Raw genomic sequence first — 22,428 nt, 5'->3', positions numbered from 1 at the left:
GAATAAGCAGGAGGCAAAGCGGCTACACAGAGTTCAAAAGACACAAGTTTCTAAATCCCTAAAGAGACGCTTTACAGGCAAGGCTGGGGGTGGGGCAGGGGATGCAGAGGCCCCCGTCTCCTGCCCCCGCCCTTTGGGGGGGCTCCCCCGCAGCCTGGGTCGCTCTCCTCGCCCCGCCTCCTCGCGTAAGCGACTTTCGCAGTCCCCGCCCCCAGGCTGCTCCTTCTGCGCCTGCGCAGTGTTCCACGGACGCGGAAGCGGAGAGACCAACCTGGGTCACCACGGAGAGCTGAAGTCGCTCTTCGGTGCGTGAGTTTCTTCTTTCTACTGTATCTGCGCTTCGGGGCCCCCCCCATACATCCTCAGAGTGTGGGACTTACTAAGGAATTTTTTTGTTTTGTTTTGTTTTTGTTTTGCGGTACGCGGGCCTCTCACTGTTGTGGCCTCTCCCGTTGCGGAGCACAGGCTCCGGACGCGCAGGCTCAGCGGCTATGGCTCACGGGCCCAGCCGCTCCGCGGCATGTGGGATCTTCCCGGACCGGGGCACGAACCCGTGTCCCCTGCATCGGCAGGCGGACTGTCAACCACTGCGCCACCAGGGAAGCCCCTTACTGCGGAATTTTAAGTACTCGCCCCCGCCCTTACATCCTAAAGAAATTCACAGTGGGGGTCGTTTCCCTTTGGGGTTGAAATCGCTCTGAGGCCCGTCCCGGTCCTTGGGTTTTCGGCCTTCGGTCCACGTAGACACCGCCTTTCGCGCCGTTTTGCTGTTTGAAACCTTTTACTGTCTCCGCCTTCGGCCTGTAAAGCCCTCTTCCGCGAGGTGGATGCGCGTCCCCCAAGCCTCGCCCTCTGGAGGGCAGCGCTGGCCGCCCCGCTCCCAGAGAGGCCGCGTCCTCTTCCCGGTCCTGGGATTCTGGAGAGCTCGCCCCTCTCCGGAGACCCCCTCCCTCCCTCTCCGCCCCTCTGTCCTCGCTTCTCCTCGGGCCGGTCTTTCTGCGTGGACACCCAGTGTTCTTCGGTCCCTAGTTCAACTTATTTGGAGAATGGCCAACAGAGCAACATGGTGCTGGGAGAGAAAGAGGACAACTGGAGGCGAGAGCAGAGGAAGAGAGAGCAGGAAGGAGACGTAGCCGTGTGGGGTGCCAGAGAGTGGAAGTCAAAGGGAAGGTGACAGGGATTGAAGGGGTGTAACCCGAGGACAGAGAGGGAGCAGAGATGGAGAAAGAGGAAGGAATATATGGAGGTTTTGGGCAATCAGAAAGGTTGAGGAGAAAGAACAAGAGGAATAACAAGTTGCAGAGTGCGGCAGGACGGGAGTGAGGGAAGAAATAGGCGGGGAGAAAGAGCAGTAGAGCAGAGGGGAATAAAAAGAGAATGAAATACAGAGATATATAAACGGAATGACATGGAAACACATAGTAGTGCAGGTAGAGGGGGGAAACTGGATCCAGGTGGATGGTGAGTTGTTTGAATATGGATGATTAAGGTGTAATATATTGATTTGCGGCTTTAGAATCTAATACAAATAAAACTTGTTTGTTTACATTATACAGATAAGGATGAGAAGTGCAGAACTCCTGTGCACAGGGCTTGTGCATTTTGTAATTATTTGTAACAGAAGATAACTTACATTTGCAAGCCCTGTTCAGCCAGCGGGCAGTGACGTCACTCCATTGTGGGTCACCCCCTTCCCTTTTCCTAACATGGGGTAGAGGACTATGGACAGGAATCGTACAGCGAGAAATGACTGACTCTGTCACTACGTGGTGCCTTTTTTTTTTTAAAATAAATTTACTTATTTATTTATTTTTGGCTGTGTTGGGTCTTCGTTGCTGTGCACGGGCTTTCTCGTTACAATTTTAGTGTATGTGCTGCCGAAGCGAGCACATGCACGGGCTTTCTCTAGTTGCGGTGAGCAGGGGCTACTCTTCGTTGCAGTGCGGGCTTCTCATTGCCGTGGCTTCTCTTGTTGCGGAGCACGGGCTCTAGGCGCACAGGCTTCAGTAGGTGTGGCACGTGGGCTCAGTAGTTGTGGCTCGCGGGCTCTAGAGCTCAGGCTCAGTAGTTGTGGCACACGGGCTTAGTTGCTCCACAACATGTGGAATCTTCCCGGACCAGGGCTCGAACCCGTGTCCCCTGCATTGGCAGGCAGATTCTTAACCACCGCGCCACCAGGGAAGTCCTGAGAGTAAATCTTAAGTGTTCTCACCGTACAGACATGAAAAATGGTAATTGTGAGTTGATAGATATGTTAATTCCTTGATTGTGATAAATATTTCACACTGCATATGCCTGTCAAATGATCACATGTACACCATATATATAATATATACCATTTTCATTAGTGAGTTATACCTCAGTAAAGCTGGAAAAGACAGAGTGAGAGGTGTGCTGGGCTTGATTCCTCTGAGTGGTGCTTAACCCAGGCTTCCCATTAGATTGCTGATGCATTTTGCACATATGTTTTGTGTCCCCTGACCAGATATTCCCCTTCAAATAGTTGAGGTTTGGCCCAGCCTCAGTAATATTTAAAATTCCCTGGGTGATTCTAATTTGTATCCATTTGAGCATCATGGCTCCAGGTCCTCCCGTTCCTGAGGGCTGAGATCTGGGCTGAGGGTGAGGGCTCTGCTCTGCGTGGGGATGGATCAGGGCTGGTCTGTGACCTGAAGGGGATCGTCGGGTCCAGCTGAGGTGCCCGCTGCTGTTGTGTACGTGAGGGCCTCACCAGGAGGGGAGCCTGAACTGAAGGAAAGGGTGGGAAAACTCACCTGTTGGTCTCTGTGTGGGAGTTACTGTCCTGAACCCCTCCTGGGACAGTGGGCAGCAGAGGACCGTCTGTTCCACATGCTGAGGGCTTCCCTGTGTGTGTGGTGGTGACTCAGGAAGGAGGTGTGTTGATTCCAAGCATTAAACGGCATGTTTCCAACTTTCAGGGTCAACATCTAAAGAGTATTGCTACCTGGGTAAGAAGCCCGGAAGAGGAGGAAGAGGAAAGAAAAGGAGTCAGAAATGGCTCTTTCTCAGGTAAAATCATATTCTCAGTTGTTTCTTCTGTCTGTCCTTCCTGAAATGCCCTTCTTTGGACTCGCTAATCTCTCACTCTGAGCCTGACACCTGTACATTCACACTCACCAGGGGGCTTCCCTCAGGGCCTGTCATCTCCACTTAGAGTCCCCACTAGGCATAGTCCTGGGCAGGGCTTCACACCCATGAGTTGGAGACACCGTGTCAGTGCTATCGGGCAGCAGGGATTGCTTAGGGGCCCCATCTGGTTGTAACGTCCACTCTCTGTAAACCCTGATAAAGAAGCTGCACGTGGAAGTCACACAGTAATATGTACAAATACCTGGTAAAATCTAGAACATAGACCAATAAGGGGAAATCAGTTCTGACTGTTTTAGTACACTTGAAGCTAAATGAGTGTACTTCATTCAAAATCTTAATCATTGGGAATGGAATGGAAAGTTCAGAGACATCAGTGATAGAGGGTGTTTTATTCCATCACTGATTTTGAACTATGAAATCAACCTAAGTCTCTGACACTTAGAGATTCTTTAAATCATCTTCATCACCTTCATTCCTTTGGGGTTGTCTTTTCACACTACTCACTGTGTCCTTTGACACACAGAAGGTTTTTTAAGTTTGATGCAGGTAATGTTTCAGCTTCACTCTTTTACTGGTAGATATTCCGTTTCCCAGCAGCATTTGTTGAAGAGACTGTCCTTTCCGCATTGTGTAGTCTTAGCATCCTTGTCAAAAATTAGTCGGCGTATGTGCAGGGGTTTACTTTTGAATGTTCTGTTTTATTCATTTTTTTTTTAATTTATGTATTTATTTTGGGGCTGCACTGGGTCTTCGTTGTGGCACGCGGGATCTTCATTGCGACATGTTTAGTTGTGACATGTGGAATCTTTAGTTGTGGCATGCGTACTTCTTAGTTGCGGCATGCAGACTTCTTTGTTGTGGCATGCAAACTCTTAGTGTGGCACGCATGTGGGAACTAGTTCCTGGACCAGGGATCAAACCCTGCATTGGGAGCATGGAGTCTTACCTGCTGGACCACCAGAGAAATCCCTGGTTTATTCGTTTAAATATCTGTTTATGCCAATGCCATGCTATTTTGCTTTTTAATATGTTTTTTTTTTTTTTTCGGTACGCGGGCCTCTCACCACTGTGGCCTCTCCCGTTGCGGAGCACAGGCTCCAGAGGCGCAGGCTCAGCGGCCATGGCTACGGGCCCAGCCACTCCACGGCATGTGGGATCCTTCCGGACCAGGGCACAAACCCGTGTCCCCTGCTCGGCAGGCGGACTCTCAACCACTACGCCACCAGGGAAGCCCTTTAATATGTTTTGAAATCTAAAACAGCACGGCATCCATCTTTCTTCTTTTTCAAGAGTGTTTTGTCGACTTGGAATCCCTTAAAATCCCATATGAATTCTAGCATTAAGTCTTCCAATTCATGAGTAGGGGATGTGTTTCTGTTTATTTTTTAGCAGAGTTTAGTAGTTTTCAGTGTACAAGTCTTTCACCTCTTTGGCTAAATTTACTACTAAGTGTTTTTTTTTGTTGATGCTATAGTAAAAATGATTGTCTGTTTCCTTTCAGATTATTCATTTTGAGTGTATAGAAAAGCAGTGATTTTTTTGTGTGTTGATTTTGTATCTTGCAACTTTTCTGATATCTTTTTTATTTATAACATTTTTCTTGTGGTATCTTTATGGTTTTGTACATATAAGATCTTGTCATCTGCAAAAAAAAGATAATTTTACTTCTGTATTTTTCTTGCCTAATTGCTCTGGCTGGGTATTGCAGTACGTTGCTGAAAAGTAGTGCAGAGAGTGTACATCTTTGCCTTCTTTCTGACCTTAGAGGAAAAGCTTTCATCTTTTACCATTGATTTTGATGTTAGCTATGTGCTTTTTTCTTTTTTTTTTAATAGACCCAAAATGTTAAGATTTTATTTACAAAGCTTCTTCGTCGTACAGAAGATACCTGAGTTTTATCTTCCACCTGAGTTTTCATGCTTGCAGTGCCATTTCCTAGCTGTTTGTTCTGAGGCAAGTTTCTTAGAGTGTCTTGGACACAGTTTACTCCTCTGAAAAATAAAAATGGGACTTTCTCTAATGAGCTATTATGTTGATAACAAGTTCATACATGTAAAACATTTAGAGTAATACTTAGCATATAGGAAGCATTCAGACACCTTTAGTCATTGCTCTTGGTATCATCATCATAATTTAAGATTTTGACTTTTCTGTAAAGCCACTGTGGACTTGTCATCTCTGAAGACACCAGTCATACTGTAGCTCCTCTAAATATTGAATATCACTCAGCGTGTGAAACATCATATCTAACACTTCTGCCTGGACATCCTGTTGTTGAATTTTATTTGTATGCATTTCATGTATTGTCCAAAAAAATGAAAAATCCGTATTGAATGGAAGATATTATAATCTCTATGAAAAAGCATAAGAAATTAAAATTTGAGACCCATCATTTGCTCTAAATACATTAACATGGATCTGTCAGAATACATACTTCAACTGAATTGATCCTTACCCCTCTCTCCTCTTCTCATTTTGTGTGAAAATGAGGACTCTCCTCATGGCCCCTTGTTGAAATGTGTTTTCATTTCAGGAACAGTTGACCTTCAAGGATGTGGCCATTGAATTCTCTCAGGAGGAGTGGGAATGCCTGGACCCTGCTCAGAGGGCCTTGTACAGGGACGTGATGTTGGAGACCTACAAGAACCTGGTCTCCCTGGGTGAGGATAACTTCCCTCTAGACATTGGGATCTGCCCTTATGTATCTTTGCATTTTCCCTTCTGTACCTTTTGGGAGTCCCTGCATTGCTTCACTGAGCTCAAAGCCCTGTTGACTCAGACGTGAAAAGCTTCATGGTGTAGTGTCAGGAGTTTAACGTTGTCCTTTCTTCTGGTGATCTGCCCACTTCATGATACACCAGGAGTTGTTCCAGAGCTTAAGTATTGATAAAGCCCAATTGGAAACTTAAAATATCTGATTCCCTATTTCATACCGCTGTTCTTTGAGTCACTATCTTTTAAAAAAATAAATTTATTTATTTATTTTAATTTTTAATTTTGGCTGCGTTGGGTCTTCATTGCTGCACGTGGGCCTTCTCCAGTTGTGGTGAGCGGGGGCTACTCTTCATTGCAGGGCGCAGGCTTCTCATTGTGGCGGCTTCTCTTGTTGTGGAGCACAAGCTCTAGGTGTGCAGGCTTCAGTAGTTGTGGCTCACGGGTTCAGTAGTTGTGGCTCGCGGGCTCTAGAGCACAGGCTCAGTAGTTGTGGCACAGGAGCTTAGTTGCTCGACGGCATGTGGGATCTTCCTGGACCAGGGTTCGAACCTGTGTCCCCTGCATTGGCAGGCAGATTCTTAACCACTGCACCACCAGGGAAGCCCTGAGTCACTACTTCTTGGAAGAAAGCCAGTTATCTGCATATTATACTATTCTCTCTGCATTCAGAAGGAGGCAAGCAGTGAATGAATGAATTTGTGAAATATTGTTTGAGATCCATTTGTTGTGTGCTCACTCCTGTGCTGATCAAAGAGCTGGGATTCTGGAAAACCTACAACATATTATTTATTTTCTCTTTTCGGCAGTTATTTCTGTTCCTGACTTGAATATTATTTGCATTTTGGAGCAAGAGGAAGAGCCCTTGACTGTGCAGAGTGACATGAAAATAGCAAAAAAACAATGGCTGGGGATGTATCAAAAGTATGAACACAGGTCAGAACTCAGATGGGCAGAGAGGAAGCCACACCATTAATGGTGTTTGGAGAGCTCTTTAGGAAATTCTAAGTTTATTACTTATGAACTTTTCTCAGGGGAAATTTTTCTTCTCCCCAACATAGCACACTATCCTTCAACGTGTAAAATTCATCCTTTCACCTCCCTGTGGTGCTGCAGCTCCAGTAGAATCAAAGGCAAGGTCTTTATCGTGATCTACACTCTGCCGTCTGGGTCTTGTTGCTTGATTTGAGTAGCACGTGGTGAGCTGTTTCAAAGGAATCTGTTTCCCTCTTCTTCTATACTTGATTGCATGGGATTTTCAATTTTTAGTCCATATAGATAAGAGCTGAGGCCTCCATAGTCCAAACCCCTGGACCTGTCTCAGTTTGGTGTACTTGGAAGAACTAATTAAATGATGGGAAAACAGTGGCTGCTCTTTGATTCCATCTGGCATCTCAGAACCTGCATGGATCTGTTTCAGGTCATGTCTGCCATTCAGATCCCTCAGCCATTTCTTCGTTTTTTGTTTTCGTTTTTCCTTTTTCTTTTTGGCTGTTCTGTGTGGCTTGCAGGATCCTAGTTCCCCAGTCAAGGATTGAACTTGGGCCTGTGGCAGTGAAAACCCGGAATCCTAACCAGTGAATCTGCCAGGGAATCCCCCCTCAGCCATTTCTTCTGTTCTGCTTTTGCCACATACTTCTGGGTGTGTGTAATGGGGAAATGGGTTGGATCTTCTGTAACTGTTACTTAGGAAAACTATAAACAGTATGGACGAAGAGATGCTCTTTGATCCCCAATCCCACATGGGGAGCATATATGAATCTCTGAGCTTGGCGACTATGGGTAGAGCCCATGGTCCCGTGTTAAAGTTTTATAATATCTGACCCCAATATATTGTATTTTTCTTGTTCTTTTACCTCTCTACTTAGTCTGGGAATGTAGACTCTTGTTGATGTCATATTTTCTTTAGTTTGCATGATTTTGCCTCTGAAACTGCTTTTAAAATACCCATTCTTAGGTATTTGATATTTCATCCTTTTGTTTGTTTGTTGTTGTGGTAAGCCGTCTTTAGGTGTTGAATAACTTCACTCTCCTGTGGAGTGGGTTTACTTGGAAACATAGCATTCTTTTTCCTTAAATTAATTAATTTATTTATTTTTGGCTGTGTTCGGTCTTCGTTGCTGCATGTGGGCTCTCTCTAGTTGCGGCAAGCGGGGGCTACTCTTCGTTGTGGTACGCGGTCTTCTGATTGCAGTGGATTTTCTTGTTGCGGAGCACAGGCTCTAGGCGTGTGGGCTTCAGTAGTTGTGGCACGTGGGCTCAGTAGTTGTGGCGCACGGGCTTAGATGCTCTGTGGCATGTGTCATCTTCCTGGACCAGGGCTCGAACCCGTGTCCCCTGCATTGGCAGGCGGATTCTTAACCACTACGCCATCAGTGAAGTCTGGAAACATAGCATTCTTGATGGAGATATGTTTACTAATTCGTCGCAATATTATTCTGCTACATACAGAAGCACCACTTGAAGCTATTCACTAGAGTAGTCAGCATGTCCTAGGATACTGAAATAGAAAGCATCACAGGAGCTTGTGGGGGGACTTCCCTGGTGGTCCAGTGGTTAAGACTTTGTGCTTCCAATGAAGGGGGCGCAGGTTCAGTCCCCGGTCAGGGAACTAAGATCCCACATGCTGCATGGCTAGAAAAAAAAAAAACCACAAAGAAACACTTGACTGATAAGTGTTTCCAGTTTTTTTTTTCTGGTTTTGAGGAGTATCACAAAAGCGTGTCTCAAGAGCAACTGTGACAATGTTTTTCACATATACTAGTCATCATCCCCTTGGAGCCTCAATAAATGGTATAGGAATTTCTCCTTGGGTCAGCATTGTCCAAGTTCACATCCTCATATCTCTGGGTCTCTTGACTAAACTGTTCATTCCACAGTTTTCATACCGTGTACGTGTCATTGTTTATCCAACCTCAACAAATACTATTTTTTTTTTTTTTGCGGTATGTGGTCCTCTCACTGTTGCGGCCTCTCCCGTTGTGGAGCACAGGCTCTGGACGCGCAGGCTCTGGACGCGCAGGCTCAGCGGCCATGGCTCACGGGCCCAGCCACTCCGTGGCATGTGGGATCTTCCCAGACCGGGGCACGAACCCATGTCCCCTGCATCAGCAGGCGGACTCTCAACCACTGCACCACCAGGGAAGCCCAACAAATACTATTTTGAAGCATCTTTGTGTGTGTGTGTGTTTTTAAAATAATTTATTTTATTTTATTTTTGGCTGCGTTGGGTCTTCGTTGCTGCACACGGGCTTTCTCTAGTTGAGGCAAGCGGGGGCTACTCTTCATTGTGGTGCGCAGGCTTCTCATTGCAGTGGCTTCTCTTGTTGCAGAGCACTGGCTCTAGGTGCACGGGCTTCAGTAGTTGTGGCTCACGGACTTAGTTGCTCCTCGGCATGTGGGCTTTTCCTGGACCAGGTCTCGAACCCGTGTCCCCTTCATTGGCAGGTGGGTTCTTAACCACTGCGCCAACAGGGAAGCCCATTTTGAAGTGTCTTAATGAGAGAGCTTATGAAGTTGAATGATGCCTTCAATGAAGTACTGTTTTTTCTTTTTTTTAAGTAAATTTTTACTTATTTATTTATTTTTGTCTGCATTTGGTCTTCGTTGCTGCTTGTGGGCTTTCTCTAGTTGCAGCAAGGGGGGCTACTTTCGTTGCGGTGCATGGGCTTCTCATTGTGGTGGCTTCTCGTTGCGGAGCACGGGCTCTAGGCACACGGGCTTCAGTAGTTGTGGCACATGGGCTCAGTAGTTGTGGCTTGTGGGCTTAGTTGTTCTGCAGCATGTGGGATCTTCCCGGACCAGGGAGCAAACCCGTGTTCCCTGCATTGGCAAGCAGATTCTTAACCACTGTGCCACCAGGGAAGTCCCTCTATGCATTATAAATGAACTTGACTTTTATTTATTTAGTCAGCAGGTTCATATTTTTATGATATTCTTAGTGTTCTTGTTTTTTTTTGTAATGCGTGGGTGGTTGAATTGGGGAATGGCCCTTCATTGTGAAATTGGTGACCAGACTGTTAGAGTTCTTCATATATTTTCAGTATTAACCCATTATCACATACATGATTTGCAAATATTTTCTACCCGTTCTGCAGATTGTCTTTTCACTCTACTGAATGTGATTTGATGCACAATAGTTTGTAATTTTGATGTAGTCCAATTTATCTGTTTTTACTTCCGTTTGCTGTGCTTTTGCAGTCGTATGTTCTCAATCATTGCTGTATCCAGTGCCATTAAGATTTTTTCCTATGTTTTCTTCTAGGAGTTTTATGCTTTTAGGTTGTATGTTTAGATCTTTGTTCTATTTTTTTTTAAATTATTTATTTATTTATTTATTTGGCTGTGTTGGGTCTTAGTTGCAGCATGTGGTATCTTCATTGTGTCACGTGGGATCTTTCGTTGTGGCGCACAGGCTTCTCTCTAGTTGTGGCACGTGGGCTCAGTAGTTGTAGTGTGTGGAGTTAGTTGCCCCACGACATGCGGGATCTTAGTTCCCCGACCAGGGATCGAACCCACTTTCCCTGCTTTGGAAGGTGGATTCTTAACCACTGGACCACCAGGGAAGTCCCTAGATCTTTGTTCTCTTTTGAGTTAATTTTTTACATGGGTTCATGCAGCAGTCCAACTACATTCTTTTACATGTGGGTATCTGATTTTCTCAACATCTTTTTTTCAAGAGGCTGCTTTTCCCTCATTGAGGAATCTTGACTGTATATGCAAGAGTTTATTGCTGACGTCTTTTCCACTGGTGTTTCTGTCTGTCTTTATATTGGTACCATACTCTTACTATTAGTTTTGCTTTTTAGTAAGTTTTTAAATAAGGAAGTATGAGACCTTCAACTTTGTTCTTTTCAAGATTGTTTTTCCATTCAGGGTCTCTTGAGATTCAGTGTATGTCCTAGGATGTAAGTGTTTATTTTTTCCAAAATTGATATTGTGGTTTTGTTAGGTATTGCTTTGAATCTCTTGATCATTTTGTTGGTATTGACGTAATGACAATATTGTGTTTCAGTCCATGAACTGGGGATATCTGCATTTACTTGTGTATTTTCTAATAATTTTCAGCAACGATTTTAGTTACAGTGTACAAGTATTTTTTATGTGGCTAAGGTTTTGCCTAAGTATTTTATTCTTTTTGATGCTATTTGAAATGGAAATGTTTTCTCAATTTTCTTTCTAATTGTTCATCATTAACATATAGAATACAATTTTTACATGTTGACTTTATATCTTCCAATTTTTCTGAATTCATTAGTTACTTATATCAGGATTTTTTTGTGGAATCTCATGTTTTTTCTACATATTAGGTTATGTCATCTCTAAACAGACATAATTTTCTTCTCCTTTCTCTAATTGGATACCTTTTATTTTGTTTTCTTGCCCATTTGTCTGGCTGGGACTCCAGCTATGTGTTTAATAGAAATAGTGAGAGCAGGTATCTTGTCTTGTTCCTGATCTGAGAGAAAAAGCTTTCAGTCTTTCCCCATTGTGTACGATGTTAGCTGTGGGCTTTTTATATTAGTCTTTTATTGTGTTACTGTATTTATTTCTATTCCTATTGTATTGAGTGTGTTTATTTTGAAAGGCTGTTAACTAGTCAAATGCTTTTCTGCATCAGTTGAGATAATCACGTAGTGTATTTTCTTATATTTAATGTGCAGTTTTACATTGAAAGATTTAATTTGTTGGAGCATCCTTGCATTCCAAGAATATATCCTCTTTGGTTGTAGTGTATAATCCTTTTGTAGTACTGTTAAATTTCATTTACTCTTGTTTGATTGATGAGTTTTGCATCAATATTAAGATTTATTTATTTATTTTATATTTTAGTTTTGGCTGCGTTGGGTCTTCATTGCTGCGTGTGGGCTTTCTCTAGTTGCGGCGGTGGAGGCTGCTCTTCGATGTGGTGCTCGGGCTTCTCATTGCGGTGGCTTCTCTTGTTGCAGAGCACGGGCTCTAGGTGCACAGGCTTCAGCAGTTGTGGCATGTGGGCTCAGTAGTTGTGGCTCGCAGGCTCTAGAGTACAGGCTCAGTAGTTGTGGTGCATGGGCTTAGTTGCTCTGTGGCATGTGGGATCTTCCCGGACCAGGGCTCGAACCTGTGTCCCCTGCATTGGCAGGAGGATTCTTAAACACTGCACCACCAGGGAAGTCCGGTTTTGGACTGACTTTGATTTTAGAGTAATTCTAGTCTCATAATGAGTTTTGAAGTGTTTCCTTTTCAAATTTTGGGGAAGAGTTTGAAGAAGCTTGATCTTAATTCTTTTAAGATGTTGGGTAGAATTCAGTAGTGACGCTATCTAGCTTTCCTTTGGATTCTCTTTCTTTCTTTCTTTCTTTCTTTTTTTTTTTCTGGCTGCACCATGCAGCATGTGGAATCTTAATTCCATAATCAGGGATCAAACCTTGACCTGCAGTGGAAGCACGGAGTCTTAACCACTGGAGCACCACGGAAGTCCTCCTTTGATTTTTTTTTTTTTTTTTGCGGTATGCGGGCCTCTCACTGCTGTGGTCTCTCCCGCCGTGGAGCACAGGCTCCGGACACGCAGGCTCAGTGGCCATGGCTCACGGGCCCAGCCGCTCCGCGGCATGGGGGATCCTTCCGGACCGGGTCACGAACCCGCGTCCCCTGCACCGGCAGGCGGACTCCCAACCACTGCGCCACCAGGGAAGCCCTCTCCTTTGATTTTGATCAGTGATTTTTGGTTAGTGACTCAGTCTCCTTACAAGGAATGGGTTTGTTCAGATTTTTTATTTCTTCATGACTCTATTGATAGGTGTGTGTCTCTGGGAATTCATTCAGATTTTGCAATATTTAGGCATAGAATTGTTCTTGGTATTCTATTTTTTTTTTATTTCTGTGGAATCAATTGTAATGCCCCCACTTTCATTTTTTATTTTAGTTATTCGGCCTTCTCTCTTTTTGGTTAGTTAATCTACTTAAGGGTTTATTATGTCTATCTGATCAAAGAACCAACTTTTAATTTTGTGATTTTCTATAGTTTTTTATTCTTTTTGTATATCTCTTAATTTAATTTTTTTTCTTTCTAGCTTTGACTCTGTTTCCTATGGTCTTTTTTTCTTTTTATTTTCAGTTTTTAAATTATTTTTATTCACATGATAAACCAGTATCTTTTATGTGCATTCCTTTGTATTTTTTTTCAAGCTTTAAGATATAATCAACATATAATATTGTGTAAGTTAAGTGTAATGATTTGCTACACGTTTATATTTTGAAAAGATTACCAGGTATGTTTGTTAAAACATCCATTAACTTACATAATTACAATTTTGTTTGTGTGGTGAGAACATTTGAAGGTTACTGTCTTAACAACTTTCAAGTATATAATACAGTATTAATAATCATAGTCAGCATGCTGTATGTTAGATCCCCAGAACTAATTCATCTTGACTAACATCTCCCCATTTCTGCTATGCCCCAGCCTTTGGTAATCACTATTTTACTTTCTGTTTGTGTTTGGCTTTTTTTCCCCCCAACTATAAGTGAGATTATTCTTTATTTGTTTTTCTCTCAGACTTATTTTACTTAGCATAATCCCTTCAAATGCTCTCCATGTTGGTACAGATAGCAGGATTTCATTCTTTCTTATGGCTGAATAATATCTCATTTTCTATAGAAATGAGATTTTTTTTTTTGTCCATTCATTAGTTGGACACTTAGGTAGTTTCCATATCCTGGCTCTGGCTTATACTGCTCTAATGAACATAGGAATGCAGGTACCTCTGTGTGATAGTGATGACTTCATTTCTTTTCGGTATATACCCACATGTGGAATAACTATGTTATGTGGTACTTTAAAAAAATATATTTTGACTGTAATTAGTTTTTTCCAGTGACTAAAACGAATTATAATCTTCTGATAGTACGGTAGGGTTCTCTTTAATCCACAACCTTACTAACACTCATACCTCTTGGTTTTTTTGTTTTTGTTTTTTTTGGCTGCTGGACCACCAGGGAATTCCCCCTCTCTTGTCTTTTTGATAATAGCCATTCTAAAGGTGTGAAGTGATATCTCCTTGAGGGTTTGATTTGCATTTTCTCCTAAAGGAGGAGCTGGGAACTGGGAAACTTTCTCCTGTTTATTCTCACCTTATTGTGCCTTGGAGGGATTGAGTCAAAAATCATGATTACACTTTTTGGTTCTGTGTTTTGAGTGTAGGCATTTCTTTGGGTGTTTCAGCTTCTCACCTGGTTCTTAGAGTTATTCCAAAGGATTTTGTTGGGAATTCCCTGGTGGTCCAGTCTTTAAGACTTGTGCTTTCACTGCTGAGGGCAATGTTCAGTCCCTGGTCAGGGAACTAAGATCCTGCCAGCCATGTGGTGCAGCCAAAAAAAACGAAAACCAAAACAAAACAAAACCCACAAAGATTTTTGTTCTTGTTGTATATTGTTGTTAATTCAGTGTCTCCATGGGCTAAGTGCCTGGAGTTTACTGGTCTGCTATCTTGCCAAAATCATTTTTCATGTCTTTTTTTTTTTTCATGTCTTTTTTATGGCAGAGATTGTGTTAAAAGATCCAGTGCTATGATTTCCAGTAATTAGAGCAGGACAGCAAAAGGGACACTGTTGTTTTTAATACCAAATAAGGAGTCTTAGTCTAAAAAGTTGATATGACAAATTGTTAAAATTTTTACAATGTTAGGTAGTTAATAATTTAGTTAATAAGATTCTTTTTAAATTTATTTATTTTTGGCTGAGTTGGGTCTTTGTTACTGGGAGCGGGCTTTCTCTAGTGGCGAGTGGGGGCTAACTCTTCGTTGTGGTGCGCGGGCTTCTCATTGCAGTGGCTTCTCTTGTTGTGGAGCACGGGCTTCAGTAGTTGTGGCACACGGGCTTCAGTAGCTGGGGCACGCGGGCTTCAGTAGTTGTGGCTCATGGGCTCTAGAGCACAGGCTCAGTAGTTGTGGCTCACAGGCTTAGTTACTCCATGGCATGTGGGATCTGCCCAGACCAGGGCTTAAACCCATGTCCCCTGCATTGGCAGGCGGATTCTTGACCACTGTGCCACCAGGGAAGTCCTCTTTTTCTTTTTTTAACTAATATGATCACATCTTAAAATGCTCATACCTTGGGAAACACCTCCTGTTATCTTTGTTTCTTGAAACAAACTGCCCACCCAGCTAGGAGATTATCATTGTGAACTCTTGTCTCCCTGCTTTGCTATACTGTAAGGTTTCATTGTATCTGCAAGAAAATGTGCAGAATAAACTTATCTATCTCCTTTTGATGGCCATTTCCTATGTTTTCCTTCCAAATCCTGCTTCTTACATTCTTGGATATATCTCCGGTAATGTCTGTGTATTTTTCTCTCTCCTTTTTGGGGGGGTTTTTGTTGCTAAGCACGGGCTTTCTCTAGTTGCAGTGATCAGGGCTACTCTTCATTGCAGTGCACAGGCTTCTCATTGCAGTGGCTTCTCTTGTTGCGAAGCACAGGCTCTAGGTGCGCGGGCTTCAGTAATTGTGTCACGTGGGCTCAGTAGTTGCAGTTCGTGGGCTCTAGAGCTCAGGCTCAGTAGTTGTGGCGCACAGGCTTAGTTGCTCCATGACATGTGGGATCTTCCCGGACCAGGGCTGAATCCATGTCCCCTGCATTGGCAGGCGGTTTCTTAACCACTGAGCCAGCAGAGAAACCCATGTTTTTCTCTTGAATATATATTCCTGGAAATGGAACTCATGGATATTAAAATTGGTACATTTCATACTAGATATTGCTAGAGATAAAAACCTGCTTTCTCTTTACAATATCACACTCTCTCCCTTTTTAAATTTCTTTTGCTTTTGTTGCATGCCCATGGTATAAGTCCCGTGGTTAAAAATGAGATGGTACAATACTACTTGCTAAACCAGTTCTTCTTTTCTTCCCCATTCAGTATTCTCATTGCCCTGGTACAGTTACATTCCCACAGTTTAGAAAGCACAAGCTGTGTTCCCACACGTCCATTACTCCTTGTCCTCCATTCTTGGCCTTCCCAGTTCTGACCTTTCCTCACATGGTCCCTTGATGTGGATGGAATACACTGTTATTTGCTAGCATATTTGGTTTTTTACTTCTGAACTCCCTAATTCCCAGAGCCTTTTTTCACCCATCCCACTGTCTTCCCACACTTTTCACATTGTAAAAAATCATGTGTATTCCTACAGTGAATTAATTTCACTAGGCAGGACCTTAATTTATATGTGCAGAGGTGGTGCCTCCGAAACCGTTTCCAGGAAGGATGGCTGAATAATGCTATATACAGCTCACCCTTGAAATTTTCTTTCTGAACTCTTGGTATTCATATCCTGTATCTCTCACTTACTTTCTGTGTAAATTGGTTTCATGTACATGAACCCTGTGAGTCTGATGCCCTTATTTGAAAATTGGGCTTAGAATATTTCATGTTTCACAGTAGAGATTTGAAGGTTACTTTTAAAAAATACTAACTTTCATGTTTATTGTGAGCTATCCGTTTGTCTACATTATAACTTGGATGTTTTTATTTGTAATTGATCCCAACAACATTGTCTCTGATCCTAGTTAATAAATTTTCAGGGCTTCCCTGGCGGCTCAGTGGTTAAGAATCCACCTGCCAATGCAGGGGGACATGGGTTAGAGCCCTGATCCGGGAAGATCCCACATGCTGCAGAGCAACTAAGCCCATGCGCCACAACTACTGAGCCTGTGCTTTAGAGCTCACGAGCCCAACTACTGAAGCCTGTGCACCTAGAGCCCATGCTCTGCAACGAGAGAAGCCATCGCAATGAGAAACCCGTGCATGCACCACAATGAAGAGTAGCCCCTGCTCACCACAACTAGAGAAAGCCCGCGCGCAGCAACAAAGACACAACGCAGCCAAAAATAAATCAAAAAAGTAAATAAATATTAAAAATAAATACATAAATAAATTTTCAATGCACACTGTATTACATACACTTTGGGGCCAATAATTTAAGGTAACTGCCTAGATAGGCCATAGCTCAATGCTATCTGGTTTTCAATACTAAACTGCCATTTGTTTACATTATCCATCAGGTAAGCTTATTTTGGATTATTTACCATTATAACGCATTGTCGGTTCTTTAGCATTTACTTACGTACAAATATGCAGAAATTTTGTACAATATAATACTTTTTTCTCCTCAGTTACAAGACAGCAGTGGGATTCCCTGGCAGTCCAGTGGTTAGGACTCAGCGCTTTCACTGCCATGGGCCCAGGTTTGACCCGTGGTTGGGGAACTAAGACCCTACAAGCCACTTGGTGTGGCCAAAAAAAAAAAAAAAAAGCAGTATGCTTACTGCCAATTACTGTGCTTTGGGGTCATGGTGGGAAAATGCCCTTTTTTTGAGAGCTAATACAAGTTTGTACAGCGTTAGGGTTTTTGTCATAGGGTGTTTTGGAACTAGGCTACCCTAAAATTATTATTTTTTAATTTTTTAGTTTTTCTCAGTTATATATCCTTATTTTGTTATTAACGTGTAGTTGATTTACAATATTATATAAGTTTCGAGTGTACAGCATAGTGATTCACAATTTTTAAACGTTATACCCCACCTAAGATTACTTTGAAGTACATGTGATCACTTTCTTTCGTAAGGGATCATATTTCTTTACTGTTCCTTAAATTTTGAACATTTTGTTTGGGAAGCTTTATTACTCTGTTCAGGATAAGTATTATTTTTGGTTTAATATCATGTTATCAACAAGAAATGACTTTGTTCTGAACTATAATTAATAGGATTCCTATGGTTCTTTATATCTTGTAGATATCTGTCATATATATGTAATGAAGAAATTACAACCTAAAGTGAACCGTGATGGAGGAGAAGTATTCCAAACAGTGATGTTGGAAACACGTGAAAGCCGTGAAATAAGAGATTTTTACTTCAAGGAAATCCAGGAAAATATGCATGACTTTGAATATCAGTGGAGAGATGATGAAAGAAATTGCAAAGGAATGCCTATAACCTGTAAAGAAAATCTCACTTATAAAAGAAATCAACATTGGAAAAGGGATGCAGGAAACAAGCCTGTTGAAAATAGGCTTGGATCAAGCTTTCGAGATAAACTGCTGATATATCAAACTGAAGGGAAAATTTATGAATGTAATCAAGCTGTGAAGTCTACCAACAGTAGAGGCTTATTTTCAATACTTGAAAGAATTACTCCTAGTGTCCAGGCCAACATTTCTAATATATATGGGAATGATCTTATCCATCTTTCAGGACCAGCACAGGAACAGAAAGCATACAAGGGAAAACCTTACAGATGTCGTCAGTTTGGCAAAATGTTTCGTCGGGGCTCATACCTCACTAGACATCAGATAATCCACACAGGAAAGAAATCGTACAAATGTGATGTATGTGGCAAAGTCTTTCGTCGAAGTTCACACCTTGCAAGTCATCGGACAATTCATACTGGAGAGAAACCTTACAAATGTAATGAGTGTGGCAAGCTCTTTAGTCAAAAAGCACACCTTGGAAGTCATCAGAGAATTCATAGTGGAGAGAAACCTTACACATGTAATGAGTGTGGCAGAGCCTTTACTCTTCGCTCAAATCTCATCAGACATCAGAAAATTCATACAGGAAAGAAATTATATAGGTGTGATATATGTGACAAAGTCTTTAGTCGAAATTCACACTTTGCAAATCATCAGAGACGTCATACTGAAGAGAAACCTTACAAATGCAGTGAGTGTGGCAAGGTCTTTACTCAAAATTCACATCTTACAAGACATCAGAGAATTCATAGTGGAGAGAAACCTTACACATGTAATGAGTGTGGCAAAACCTTTAATTTTCACTCAAACCTCATTAAACATCAGAAAATTCATATAGGAAAGAAATTATATAAATGTGATGTATGTGGCAAAGTCTTTATTAGAAATTCACATTTTGCACGTCATCAGACAATTCATACTGGAGAGAAACCTTACAAATGCAATGAGTGTGGCAAGGTCTTTAGTCAAAATTCACATCTTACAAGACATCAGAGAATTCATAGGGGAGAGAAACCTTACACATGTAATGAGTGTGGTAGAGCTTTTAGCCAAAGTTCAAGCCTGGTTGACCATCAGAAAAGTCATTCTGGAGAGAAACCATATAAGTGTTTTGAATGTGGCAAGGCCTTTAAGCAATGGTATTACATCAAGATTCACCGAAGAATTCACACTGGAGAGAAACCGTACAAGTGTGATGTGTGTGGCAAAGCCTATATCGCTCTTTCAAGCCTAACTAATCATCAGGTCGTCCACACCGGAGAGAGGCCTTACCAACGTAGTGAGTGTGGGAAGTCGTTTAGGCAACAGTCTGAAACCAGGATTCACCAAAGAATTCACGACGCAGAGAACCCTTTTAAGTGTAGTGAATGTGGCAAAGCCTTTGCTCGGCGTTCAAGTCTCACTACACATCAGATAATCCATAAAAGAGAGAAACCATACAAGTGTGAGGTATGTGGAAAGGTCTTTAGTCAAAAATCACACTTTAAAATCCATCAGAGAATTCATTCTGGGGAGAAGCCATACAAGTGTCATGAGTGTGACAAAGCCTTTATTGTGCGTTCGAGCCTCACTTCCCATCGGGTAATCCATACAGGAGAGACAGAACATAAATGTGACATTTGTGGCAAGGGCTTCAGTCAAAATTCACACCTCGTGACTCACTGTAGAGTTCATACTGGAGAGAAGCCTTACAAATGTAATGTGTGCAGCAAAGCATTTAGTGTGCGATCAGGCTTAACTTCCCATCAGGTAATCCATACAGGAGAGAAACCACATAAATGTAATGTATGTGGCAGGGGCTTCAGACAGACTTATCACCTAGTGAATCACCAGAGGATTCATACAGGAGAAAAGCCTTTCAAATGTAATGAATGTGGGAAAACATTTAGCGTGCAGTCAACCTTAACTTCCCATCAGGTAATCCATACGGGAGAGAAACCACATAAATGCGATGTGTGTGGCAAGGGCTTCAGACAAAGTTCACAACTCGTGACTCACCGTAGAATTCATACTGGAGAGAAACCTTACAAATGTAATGAGTGTAACAAAGCATTTAGTATGCGATCAACCTTAACTTCCCATCAGGTAATCCATACAGGAGAGAAACCATTTAAATGTGAAGTATGTGCAAAATTCTTCAGTTATAGGTCTCACCTTGTGTATCATCGGAGAATTCATACTGGAGAGAAAACTTACAGATGACTTGATTGTGGCAAAGTCTTTATTTTGCGTTCAAGCCTATGTTACCAGGTAATCCACACTGGTGAGAGACGTTACAAATGTAATCAGTGTTGCAAGGCTTTTAGAAGGTGTTCACCCCTTAGGCTTCATGAGAAAATTCATACTCAGTAGAAGCTGTGTAAATGTATTGCGTGTGTCAAGGCTTTTAGAGAATGGTTTGACCTTAGTATTCTATAAAGAATTCATTCTGGAGAGAAACCTTACAAATGATATGAGTGTGTAAAACCTTTACTCGGGTCACATTTCACCAGTCATCAGGTAATCCGTACTGGACAAAACCTTACACATTTACTGAATGTGGCAAGGCTTTTTAGGTATTGCCTACACTCGGGGTTCACCAAATACTTTGTACTTACAAATGCAAGGAGGGTGGCAAAGTTTTGAATTATTGCTTACTTTCAGGATACATAAGAATATATGTCTTGGAGACAAACCACACAAATCTAATGTGCATAGCAAGGATTTTACCCAGACATAAAAGGGGGAACATACTGGAGCAATAGTTTACAAATGCAGTGGGAGTGGCAACAGTTTTACCTTGAGTTCAAGTATTATACAACAACTGAGAGTCCATATTGAGGAGAAGCCGTATAAATGTATGGACAGAGGTTTATCCAGGCCTCACACTGCACTAGACTTGAAAATATACATCTTTCAGAAAAACCATACAAAAGTAATGTGCAGGCTAAGGCTTTACCCAAAGACCAAAACCGTGGAACATAAGAGGAGTTATAAGGCTTCCCTGGTGGCACAGTGGTTAAGAACCCGTCTGCCAATGCAGGGGACATGGGTTCAAGCCCTGGTCTGGGAAGATCCCACATGCTGCGGAGCAGCTAAGCCTGTGCACCACAACTACTCAGCCTGTGCTCTGGAGCCCATGAGTCACAACTACTGAGTCCGTGTGCCACAACTACTGAAGGCCACGTGCCTAGAGCCCATGCTCTGCAATAAGAGAAGCCACCACAAGGAGAAGCCCGGGCAGTGTAACCAAGGGTGAACCGCACTCGCCACAACTAGAGAAAGCCCCCGTGCAGCAATGAAGACCCAATGCAGCTAAATAAGTAAATAAATAAACCTTTATTAAAAAAAAAGGATCCGCCTGCCAGTGCAGGAGATATGGGTTCGAGCCCCGGTCCAGGAATATCCCACATGCCGCGGAGCAACTAAGCCCATGCGTCACAACTACTGAGCCCTTGTGCCACAACTGCTGAAGCCCGTGGACCTAGAGGATGTGCTCTGCAACAAGAGAAGCCACTGCAATGAGAAGCCTGTGCACCGCAACAAAGACCCAAAGCAGCCAAAAAGGAAAAAAAAAGTTATATTGAAGAGCAACCTTACAAATGTAATGAATGTTTTAAAGTTTTTTTCTTTATCAAGTATTCACATCTTTGGCGTAATGAGTGAATTCATGCAGGACAGAAACTATACAGATATATTAAACATGGAAATACCTTTAAGAAACAGTGTGTTCTTAAGATTCACCAAAGAATTCATGTTGGTGAGAATCCTTACAAATGTAATGTGTAAATTTTTTGGCCACTTCTTACAACACACCATACATCCAATAATCCATACTAGGAATAACTAAGTCTTTACTTCTCTGAGATTAACCTGAGATGTTACATACTACAGAATAATTACAAGTCACAAAATATTAAAACTTATGACGTGTATCACTGCAGCAAGGACATGTGGAAATGGCCCTTCTGTTCTAATAAATTATAGAGTATTTCATTTGAGTATTCTTGAAAAGGCTGCATTGCTACTTTATGAATTTCAAGCTAAGGTTTGAAGTCTTGATTTTATACCTTTCTTACAGAATTTCCTGATGGTCTCTGGGATGGAGTCAAGACGAAGGGGCCAAATTCACTAGGTGTGGTTCATTCATATCCACCTTTCCTGGAAAAACAATACTAAAGGACTTCCCTGGTGGTCCAGTGGTAAAGAATCCGCCTTCCGGGCTTCCTTGGTGGCGCAGTGGTTGAGAGTCCGCCTGCTGATGCAGGGGACATGGGTTCGTGCCCCGGTCCAGGAGGATACTAAATGCCACGGAGCGGCTGGACCCGTGAGCCATGGCTGCTGAGCCTGTGCATCCGGAGCCTGTGCTCCGCAACGGGAGAGGCCACAACAGTGAGAGGCCCGCATACCGCAAAAAAAAAAGAAACCGCCTTCCAATGCAGGGGATGTGGGTTAATCCTTTGTCAGGGAACTATGATCCCACATGCCGTGGGGAAACTGGCCCATGCGCTGCAACTACTGAGCTTGCGCTTCTCAACTAGAGAGCCTGCGTGCCACAAACTACAGATCCCATGTGCCCTGGAGCATGCGTACCACAACTAGAGAAGAGAAAACCCTCATGCC

At 42.6% G+C, this 22,428-nt stretch overlaps 1 protein-coding gene across 1 annotated transcript; it reads left to right on the top strand.

Annotated features, from left to right (window-relative positions):
* Nucleotides 1-246: 246 nt before the first annotated feature.
* LOC114883922 (zinc finger protein 665-like) lies at nucleotides 247-22,084 on the top strand. Its single transcript, XM_029202250.1, has 4 exons — nucleotides 247-305; nucleotides 2,940-3,030; nucleotides 5,645-5,771; nucleotides 17,591-22,084. The coding sequence occupies exons 2-4, from the start codon at nucleotides 3,016-3,018 to the stop codon at nucleotides 20,026-20,028; spliced, it is 2,580 nt and encodes an 859-aa protein (XP_029058083.1). The 5' UTR covers nucleotides 247-305; nucleotides 2,940-3,015; the 3' UTR covers nucleotides 20,029-22,084.
* The last annotated feature ends 344 nt before the right edge of the window (nucleotides 22,085-22,428 follow it).

This window comes from Monodon monoceros, unplaced genomic scaffold (assembly GCF_005190385.1).
Source record: "Monodon monoceros isolate NGI ecotype Baffin Bay Population unplaced genomic scaffold, NGI_Narwhal_1 Super_Scaffold_10, whole genome shotgun sequence".
Taxonomy (NCBI): Eukaryota; Metazoa; Chordata; class Mammalia; order Artiodactyla; family Monodontidae; genus Monodon; species Monodon monoceros.
Note: the sequence above shows the minus strand (reverse complement) of the source record. Positions and strands in the feature narration are given on the sequence as shown.